This window comes from Bemisia tabaci, chromosome 4 (genome assembly GCF_918797505.1).
Source record: "Bemisia tabaci chromosome 4, PGI_BMITA_v3".
NCBI lineage: Eukaryota > Metazoa > Arthropoda > Insecta > Hemiptera > Aleyrodidae > Bemisia > Bemisia tabaci.
Genome location: NC_092796.1, coordinates 10,970,504 through 10,981,001, shown reverse-complemented (window position 1 = coordinate 10,981,001; position 10,498 = coordinate 10,970,504). Strand labels below are relative to the sequence as shown.

Here is a 10,498-nt window from a genome sequence, read left to right as displayed (position 1 = left end):
TAATGCTCAGTCTCTTACTCACAGGCACTTAGCCGTTTATTTTTGTAGTCACTAAATCCAAAATCAAACTCTTACATGAAATAAAGCGGTGTGCAATCATTTATAATGTATGGATGTACATTCTTTTTTCGAAAACTTTTGTCCAAAGAAGCTGATAACTTTATTGAAATATCTTTAATTATGCCTTGTCAACTAAGTTTAGATTATTTTTGTCATTGCTTGCAGCAATTCTACCTCATACATTAAGATTTCAGGTAATACAGTAACAGTCTCTGAAGTCAAATTTCAGTGGAGTAAAACAATTACTCAGAATTCTTTCAAGCTCCAGATTTTATCACTAAAACTAAAGTGCAACTGATCATTTGAGATTTAATTACCTGTCATTTTATTTTTCTATTTGATTGAAAAAAATTGTAGTATTTTACTCTCGCAATCAGAAAAAAGAGGTAATTTTAATTGAAATTTTTGGGGTTATAATACACACAGAATAAATGGACTGAATTTTAGGGGAAGACACCAAGTCGCATTTCGGAAAAAAATGAATTATCTGAAGTTTTAAGCTCAACTAGCCACCTACTTTTTCCCGTCAAAAATTCAAAGCGAAGAAATGTATTTTGAATGGGTAAGTAGGTGTTGACCTTAATCTCTAAAATTGAGTCTGGTGAAGTTTAATCATTTCAAACGGCTTTCTTGGTTTGATCTTAATGTGACTCGGTTTCCGCCTGTTAAACTCAATCCAAGTACACTAGCAGGCGAAACAAGCATACATTCCCATGAATTTTCTTTGGATATTTCCAGAGGAACTTCAGTGTCAATGGGCAGGAATGGATCAATGTTGTCATGAACTCGGTCAGTTAATTCAAAATTTTCTGTCACCTTTTCTGTTTTACGAATCAGGCATTGAGGGAAGAATCAGCAAATGTATGGGGTCAACTTGGTCAAAAAAATATTCAATTCCTACTTTCTTTCTTGACTTAAAAATCTAAACTGTAAATCTTTTTTGAAATTTTCGGTTCAGCATAACAAAACTTTTAAGATATTTTAACCCTTTGTTGCATGAGCTAATCGTTGATTTTGGTGAGAAAATCTACATTGTAGAGTATTTTTTCGACAATGGAGTAAGTTGAAATCGATTTTTGTAGTAATTTTTTAAGTTAGGAGATCAGACTTATAATGCTCTCCAAAAATCATTTCTTGCTTTGATTCAATTTAATACTCCAGCATAGAAATAAAGCTGAAAACCATTTGTTGCTTTCATGCAACGCTGTGCAATAAAGGGTTAAGTTTCTTCTAATTTTGTTCATACTGTGAACATAATTTTTTTGAAAAATTGGAATTTTGATATTTTGTTTTCTTAGATAATTGTGACTTTTATGTAAAATGTTGTAAACTCTGTTGTGCACCCATCCACTTTGATCATCATTAATACATATGCACTTTTAGCCTTCATTTTTAAACAAACATATAGATGGCACAAATGGCCATGTAGCCTGTGCCATTCTAGTGCTGTAGCCTTTTCTAGCTATATTTATGAATTCACTATATTGATTGAATTTTTAAAATTCTGCCGCTCAAAGGAAATTGTCCTCGTGGGTTGGCATTTTGCACAGCTTTTTTATGTGATTTTACGAATGTAAGAAATTTACCTAAGGACTTCTAGGGTAATTTAGTGTAATACTCAAGAGTAATTTTCATGTATGTGATAAAAAAAACTCGATGCAATAAATTTTTTTATTCTATTTTTGTTTTTTTTAACAGATTTCCCATCTAGCGAAAACTGATTGCAGGAAAGTCATGATGATACCGCTTAAATTACCAAAGCAACGATATGTTTGCGACGTTTTCGTAAAGTTAGTTTTGAAAGTTTATGGGTGGGTTCTTTCTTTCAAAAATAAGGTTAAAACAATATTTTAAGCGTAATTAAATTAATTTATATTTTGAACAGGAAAAGAAAAATATCTTAAAAAAACAGGAATGACTAAATAAAGTAAGAATACATAACAATAGTGATAAGTTTTTACCAACAGTTAGGTAAACTTTGTTGAACACAATTTGTAACTTTCAAAAATACATGATTAAAGAACGTAAGCCCAAGCCAGGAGACTCTTCTCACAATTCAAGGGTCCATTGCAGTAGCCATGTAATCAAGCTAGAATGGACATACTACACACAGAGAACAATTAAATTTGTCTCAGCACCAAGTTTCAATGCCCCGTATTTGAGAAGATATTACCTTCGAAAAACAAGATTATTGACGTCATTTTCCATAATACTGTATACCATGGTTTCCTCCACTGATACACTGCATTAGCTGATGATTCGATTGTTGATTGCGGTGAAAATAAAACCAAGGTAGAAGAAATTATGGTATGCAATACCTATTACAGTCGATGACTCAATTACCCCATATTTTCAAACCAAAAATAGCAAACGTAAATGCTCGACATTTACAGAATTTCTTCTTGGGATTGAAACGTCGAAACTCATTTCTTCAAGCATAGGTTCTATTTCTTTGGAATTCTCTCAGGAGAAAAGAAAAGTGAACTAATGATCTAACCCCCTTGCATGCTTCATAGTCATCCAGGAAATGATGAGTTATTAGAAATATTTTTACAAAAACATATTTTTTATACTATTGAGGCTTCGATGACATAATTTCCACTGTGTATTTTAACATACCTTTAATTTTGCTTGGCGGGAATCAAACTTTTTTCCACCCTTCAGTTTGAAAGGGTGTTGGGATAATTTTTTTATCTAGTGGTTGATGCAGTTTATTTTCTTCACTACCTACTTGTTACCCTGATGGAACTTCTTGACGATTTTGTTGCAACAGAAAAAATATTTTTCCATCTTCAAAGAAAATTTTGCAGCACCAACTATGACTGTTCTTATATTTCAGCGAACTTCCACTCTACCGGAAGTGTCAGACCAGCTTTTAACCCTTTGCCGATGATAGCTGAAGTACACATGCAAATGCCTTCTTCAAGATTCGAAATAGAAAATCATGCAAGAAAAGTAGATTTTATTCCAAAAGTTTGGAAAATATACTGCACTAATCACAAATATATACAGGGTGATCCATGGTTAAACGGCCAGACTGCAGGAGCCGAAAAGCCCCCAAACCCCCTCCTTGAAATGAGATTTCTATTTTTATTGGATCATTTATTAATTCAGGGCATAAAATACCGGAGAGTACACATTTTCATGAGATTTGGTTCACAACTGTTGCCAAAATTCAGGGAAAACGATTTACTTTCTGAAAGGACCCTACAACAAAACGGCCAAATCGGCCTAAACACGGAATCGTACGATTTTCTCAGGGATGATAGAGGGTCTTCCCAGACACTCAAAACTGGTCATATTTTTTGCCTAACCCCCAGGGAAAAGGGGGGAGAGGGGGTCAAAGTCAAAACCTTTAAATTAGCATAACTTCTCAACGGTTTGTCGTAGAAAGATGATCTTGGTGTCAAAATTTCCAGAAAAATGAGAGCTTTCAGAATATATGTATGAAATTAATTAAATTTTAAAATTTGACCCACTTTTGGGGCATTTTACAAGGTCCCCCTTTCGTAAATTTTCGTTTTTTGAGATTTTCGGTTGTTCGGTTCGCACGGATCAAAACAAAAACAATTTCAAATGAAAGTAGAGCGTTTAAGCTTTAAAACAAGCCCAAGATGATCTTGGGGAAACGATTAGAAGCGGAGTTATGAGTCTTCAAAGTTGACGCGGCGCGCGGGAACCTTGTATGTTCCGAGTCTCAAGGTCACCTGCGCGCCCCGGATTGCCTGCAGGTTGCAAGTTTTTGTGTTTTTATGCTTCTGTAGGTCATTTTTAATGTAAATCATTCAATGAAGATAGAATAATCGAAATTTTTTAATTTTACGGGAGGAGCGAGAGGGGGCTTAGAGTATCAACCATTATGTCCATCATACCTCATTGAACATTTGCTGACGATGACGATTCTGCTCTTATAATTTAGAAGAAACCATGGACCCTCAGTTCAAATATACATAATGCTCCATACAGAACTGAACCATTTAGAAATTATAACCCATTGATGCCAAATTTTGGGGTACCCCTAATTTTAAAATTTTTTAATTGAGCTATAAGCTACAGCGCTTGACGGAACTCACTTGGTAAAGCCAAATAGTTTCTCGTAGAAGCAGACGAGCTTTGAGCTTCAAGACAAGTCTCAGTTATTCTTGAGGGGGCTATTTGAAACGCAGTTAAAATTTTTTGACGTTAATGTGGTGTACCTCGCCGAAGGCCCATTGTGTAAAATTAAAAAATTCTGATTAAACTATCTTCATTGAATGATTTACATTAAAAATGACCTACAGAAGCATAAAAACACAAAAACTTGCAACCTGCAGGCAATCCGGGGCGCGCAGGTGACCTTGAGACTCGGAACATACAAGGTTCCCGCGCGCCGCGTCAACTTTGAAGACTCATAACTCCGCTTCTAATCGTTTCCCCAAGATCATCTTGCGCTTGTTTTAAAGCTTAAACGCTCTACTTTCATTTGAAATTGTTTTTGTTTTGATCCGTGCGAACCGAACAACCGAAAATCTCAAAAAACGAAAATTTACGAAAGGGGGACCTTGTAAAATGCCCCAAAAGTGGGTCAAATTTTAAAATTGAATTAATTTCATACATATATTCTGAAAGCTCTCATTTTTCTGGAAATTTTGACACCAAGATCATCTTTCTACGACAAACCGTTGAGAAGTTATGCTAATTTAAAGGTTTTGACTTTGACCCCCTCTCCCCCCTTTTCCCTGGGGGTTAGGCAAAAAATATGACCAGTTTTGAGTGTCTGGGAAGACCCTCTATTATCCCTGAGAAAATCGTACGATTCCGAGTTTAGGCCGATTTAGCCGTTTTGTTGTAGGGTCCTTTTAGGGGGTCATAGCTCCAACTGGGGGCACTTTTGGAAAAAAAAAAAACTTTATACAGCAAAAAAAGTCTTATTTTGAACCATAGAAGTCTGGCCGTTTAAGGTTTATCTACAGCTGCGTGAAGTAAGAAATTTCTCCGCGCAGGGGGCGCCACCGCTGTGTTTTAGAGTCCGTACAGCTCCACGTGAGTCCTTGAGCTTTTATAAAAGTTGAAGGAATTTCTGTTTAAATCGAAGATAAATAAGTTCTAGCTATAACATTCTTCTTCCTATTGACCCTAAAAACAACGTGAAAAGTCATTTCTGAAGCTCTGCAATTTGATCCCAGAAAAAAGTAGGGTTAAGCATGATGACCTTGATGCGACCAATCGCGCTTGATCGCTCTCAGCAGTTGGCAGATATCTCTCTCCCACCGTGAGCTGTCTCTCTCGCACTTACAGATATCCCGTAAGAGAAACTGGGATCAATTTACAGCTTTTATTATTAGACTTTCAAAGCTCGCGTTTGTTTCTAAGGATTCCAGACGTATGCTGCTAGAACTTATGAGTCTTAGAATTTAAGATACCTATTGTGATATTTAAATAATCACTGATTTCGGAGTCGGATTTTAGCAGCGCGACGTGGTGGATTTTTTCGGAACTACAGCTGAAGATTAACCTTAACTCTGGATCACCCTATACATTCGTTTTGAGAGAGCACTTCTGCTCAACGAAAGATATCTCACAATAATGTGTAAATACGTCTTTAGCTGGCATTGGGTTAAAGTGAGGGTGCTCTAATGCAGGTTTTTTGGTATCCATGCTACTGTACAAGTAGATCAAATTGAGCTAACCAAGATAAAATGACTTTTTCCTTAATTCTCTTACAATTGTGATAATTCTGATCTTTGAATGTAATTATTTTCACATTATTAATAGCCTCAACAAATAGTGGTATAAATTACTGTCAAGGGAATGCTATTGGTATCCACTTTGACTTGGTAAATAAGATGAGCGTAGATAAATTGAATCATTGAACATTCCACTATTCACTGATTCTCCTTCCTTGCTTGAGGTTGACAATTGAAGGTACAAATTTTCACATTCTGCGTTCACGAACAACAGAACAAATCACTCCAAAGCAATATCCAAACAGAAAGAAGACGGCATTAGTTGTGGCGCCATACAGGAAGGAACAGGTTCAAGAGTGTTCTTGAGAGTTCAGGATATGTTGGCTGCATTTTCAAGAAGGTCTAAGAGCCTTTTGATTTCTTTTCTGCAGAGGAGGATTATGGAATTAAGGGAAATACCATAAATGCTTAAAAAGCTGAAAGCAAACTGTAAAATGCAATATGATAATGGGACATATTGTCAGCATATGTTTAACTGAAGCATCTATTGTATAAATCAACGGCGTAAGTCCGCAATCACATATCTTGTTTGCGGTGTCTGAATATCTCCGCATCCAAAAAAAATCAGGGCAGTTAAAAGGAATTGCTGTTGAGTAGTTTTCCGTTTAAAAAATAAAGTATGACAGGAAGTCTGCGACGTCATATGCCGAGTTATGTGATTGCTGACTTACACCGTCGAAATGCTGTAAGAAGATATTCAAAACCCTTTGGGTATGTTACAAACAGAAAATGATAGCCAAAACTCTTAGAGGCTCTATCTGGAGGCAACCAGATCATACAAGGTGCTTTGTATGGGTCAGGAGGCTGCTGGCTGTATTTGATATGCTATCCCTCCCACTACCTTCCTTTTGTGAAGTTTCACAGATTGTAGGGTGCAAAGCAGAGCTGCTGCATTCGCCTGACCAGGAGGCACGCAGCGCAAGCTCTGCTGCAATGCAGATTTATTTCCACATTCTCTCCTCAAACTTTCATTATTAGCCGCAACTGCTTCAAAAGTATAATTGATTGATTTCATTACTCATTATCACTGTGGTGTTTAAATTTCTAACTATTGCTGACGTTTTTTCTCTTCTCCTTCCGAGACAAAGAGTGCACTACCTCTTTGGCCTCCTTTGCCTCCTTCAGCAAGTTGTCCCTGGCATTCATTTTTAGCTGTGCTCTGAAATATTTTCGAATACTTCTATCTCAGGTGGACTACAAGCTAAATATTGAAGTGGATTGGTCTTTCAGGCTGGACAAAGACAACATGAAGCAAGCTGTTCCAGCTTGGGTTGTCTGTAATAAAATAGCATACTTATAATATTGAAGAAATATTGGCAGAGGTAAAAAAGGATACATTTGATTGGCTAGGGCATAAACTGGTTCCATCTCCTTTCCTAATTCCTCACATTTTGCCATCAATTGATAGGTCGACTGGAACAGACAAAGAGAACAAGTGTAAAAATTGGTCTAGAAGTAATGACAAATACTACACCTCAAACATAACTTTTCATGATTGTGATAACCAGTAAAATGACGGTGAAACTACTAAATCACACATTTTGGTTTGCAGTACTGCAGCTTTCTGGTCTTATATACTTTTTGTCAGTGAAACTGATGATCATGCTGGGACAACATTTTGTGCGATTTTTCTTCGCCTTTTCCAGAATATTTTCTGAAATTTTGTGTAAAAATTACTAGTCCATCAAAAGCAAGGATTTTGAAATACCACCTACGTATGTACTTGTGTATGTACTTTCATCATTGAAAAAAATTTTGGATTTCCATGTCCTTTGTGCTGGAATTTTTTTTTACTTTTCAACTTAGGTGTAACCATAGGGTGAGGTAAGACTTACTTTGATATTTAGATCAACAGCGTCACAGGTTTTGCAAACAACATCTCTATAGGTGTCTAAACAATCAACAGTTAAGGCTGAAACCTGAGAACAAAAAAAAAGTTTAAGAATTACTGTTGGCAAGCTTTAATTTTGAATAAATATTTTAACTGAGGCTTTCATTTTTATTTTCTTCATTATGTGTGAATCATGAACAAAGTTGGTCATTGCAACATCTTCTAAAAAGAAAAATTAATAATGCACTGAAGACTTAAAGTTATTGACTTATAACACATTCTAGACCGCACACTAGGCCCGACTTTAGGCGGGAAAGGTAAGACAGCTAGGGGGGTAAATCAGGGTAAAGACGCGTCTTCAGCTTAGTTGGTACAGCCGGATATACGTACCAGGCAACGGCACAGGCAAGACTGGCATTTCCATTGTCTCGGTACATATTGGATTGCTGTATGTACCGAGACAATCCGGGTTGCCTATCGTCTCGCCGAAATTTCCTAATGCGCGGTCTAGATTGGATTATACGTCAATGCTTAAAGTAACAAGAATTTTAATATCCACCAGTAAACAAATAAGAAAACAGTGTGCACCGACTGCATAAACCTCGATTCCAGGAGTATACTTGATTTAAAATTACATGGTTACTTAATGTAAAAAAAAAAAAAAAAAAAAAAAAAATGAGTAAGTCCAAAAAATTATCCAATACTAAAGACAGAAACATTCTTAAATTAATTTACATCATTACAGGATTGCGTGATTAGGTACGCTAAAATATTCAGAAAAAGTAATTTTAATTTATAAGAAGAGTAAGATCTAAATAGGATAGTAATCATTTTCATACTTACACTGTGTAAAATACCAGCAAGGTTTTCAGTCAGTGTGTCTACAGAAGATGCGATGCGACTTGCCTCCAATTCTAGCTCGTTCAAGATTGGGTTATCTAGCAGAGGTTTTAGAGGCCAACCTCTCGGAACAGGACCTGAAAAAATCCAAGTCCACTCAATTTAAAAGTCAATCTTAAAGACTTTTAAGTCAATCTTAGAGTTATATTCTCCCTTCTTGTCTCTGCGATTCTGCTTTGGATGGATGGAGGTAGAAGAACTTTATTCATCTTAAACTATCACTGTGTGTACTGAGTTTCTAGTCGCACTCAGGATGGGCTGGAGCCCGAAACACGTCTGCCAAAACATCTTAATCATTGATATGCGGGCGAATTCTTTGATATTTTAAATTACATGATGAAAAATTGCTCTCTAAAAAAATTGTTTTTCATGCACTAAGGTCTCTTTGCTCATAGAGAGTCTTCCGTCAAAATTAAAATCAGCACCAGGTACCTTCTTTCCTGGCTGGCGGGCTTGAAAGCTTGATTTTGGTTTCTAGGTCTTCGGCAACAAATGTTACCATATCTCCTTCCTGGCGGACTACACCTTCAAGTTGGTCTAGATATTCCAATACTTTCAGTTTTTCAGACATTACTTCACATTTCAGATTCAACTGACTTGGTCGTCTGGCAGGGCTAATAGATGAACTTTGACTGATTTCAGTGTAGGATTCTGTCATTGCATGCTCCTGAAAAAAAAAAAGTATATTTATAAAGGTACATTCATAAACAAATGACAGATTTAAAGGTCACATATAATTTCATAACAGCGAAACCGCAAAAACGCATATCTTGTCAGCATTGTTTCATAATCGCTGCTACCATTTTGATTATTCAATAAAGAATGAACCATCATTATTGCTTGTAATCACAAAGAATATTCTTCAAACAGATATGGAAAATCGGGAAGTTTTCCAGAAATGACAAGGAGTATCTCTCAATTTAAAAAGAAATAAGTTATGAAAGGAAGTTTATGATGTTACAAACCGAGATGCAATGCGAAGAAAAACAATTCGGTCTGTCTTAGGATTTACTTTCATTCTTTTAAAAATATATTTCAGGTACACCCAAAAGGATGGTTCTGTGCTCGTAGTTAAAGCTCCATACCATCTCAGCCCCTAATCAGCAACATGAAAGAAATAGACTATTTCTTTCATGTCAGCAACTAGCTCCAGGCAAACATTGGTCAAGGCTATCAAACTCATGATGCTGAGTATCGAACCCAAGACCTCCTAATCATGAGTATGTGCTACAACCGTAAATAAATCACAGCAGGCTGACAATCTGATCACTTAGAACTAGATCGATTTTGCGCTAAGTCAGTGCTTACTCAAGCATGTTGATTCTTTTGCGGTCAGCCGTGTGTTTAATAACAAGGGTCGATAAAGCTCCCTGCTTTCCACAATTTTATGCGAGTCAAAGAGGTTCTTCCACGCTAAGTGATGACCTTTTTTTTTAAGTCATGAGGTTGTTTGGTCGACTGGTGGGCAGAAAATTTTAAAATGGTAGTAGGAAGGGTTTAACCAAAGCTTATCTAACTCTTCTATGCCGAACCAGCCGTACGTTGCCACCAAAAAGAGAGCTTGGCTTGCGTGATCGAGAATAGTATTGACCCCTGCTTTAAGACTTAGCCTGTGCCTGAGTATTGTGAATCGTTTAAAGTAAAAAGAGTATAAATCATAGTGATGATTGAATACTTGGGAGCAATGTAATGCAATCAAAGGGCTGAAGTATTGACAACAGTTCTTACATCGTCTTTGATATCTCCAAAATCATGCATGGTGGCACTTGCTTCGTCCGGATTTGAGGACATTGTTGAGAGTCCAGTGACAACTTTGGTATGAGTCAAAATATACTTTGAAAATCACACTTGACGTAAGTTCGACTCCAAATGTTTCGTTTCGTGATTTGAAAAGCTCGCTTATCTTATCAGCTCCATTTTGTTGTTGTCACAGAGAAAGGTGATTGTTGTCCGACGACCAACGATCAAACGTTGACTGATA

The 10,498-nt window shown here is 36.5% G+C and overlaps 1 protein-coding gene across 1 annotated transcript; it reads right to left on the bottom strand.

The window, feature by feature from the left end:
- Positions 1–1,908: 1,908 nt before the first annotated feature.
- On the bottom strand, positions 1,909–10,368 carry BORCS6 (BLOC-1 related complex subunit 6). The gene is made up of 6 exons (XM_019046096.2): positions 10,246–10,368; positions 8,950–9,184; positions 8,461–8,594; positions 7,622–7,705; positions 7,123–7,199; positions 1,909–6,151 (listed from the first exon to the last, which is right to left on the bottom strand). The coding sequence occupies exons 1-6, from the start codon at positions 10,306–10,308 to the stop codon at positions 6,097–6,099; spliced, it is 648 nt and encodes a 215-aa protein (XP_018901641.1). The 5' UTR covers positions 10,309–10,368; the 3' UTR covers positions 1,909–6,096.
- Positions 10,369–10,498: the final 130 nt, after the last annotated feature.

What these genes read in the sequence shown, in the direction of transcription:
- BORCS6 (XM_019046096.2), bottom strand. Translation starts at nt 10,308, where the DNA reads ATGTCCTCAAATCCGGACGAAGCAAGTGCCACCATGCATGATTTTGGA. An exon ending in CCCGCCAGCCAGGAAAGAAG is followed by an intron (nt 8,595 to 8,949) that starts GTACCTGGTGCT and finishes GGATTTTTTCAG; the next exon opens with GTCCTGTTCCGAGAGGTTGG. An exon ending in TTGCTGGTATTTTACACAGT is followed by an intron (nt 7,706 to 8,460) that starts GTAAGTATGAAA and finishes TTTTGTTCTCAG; the next exon opens with GTTTCAGCCTTAACTGTTGA.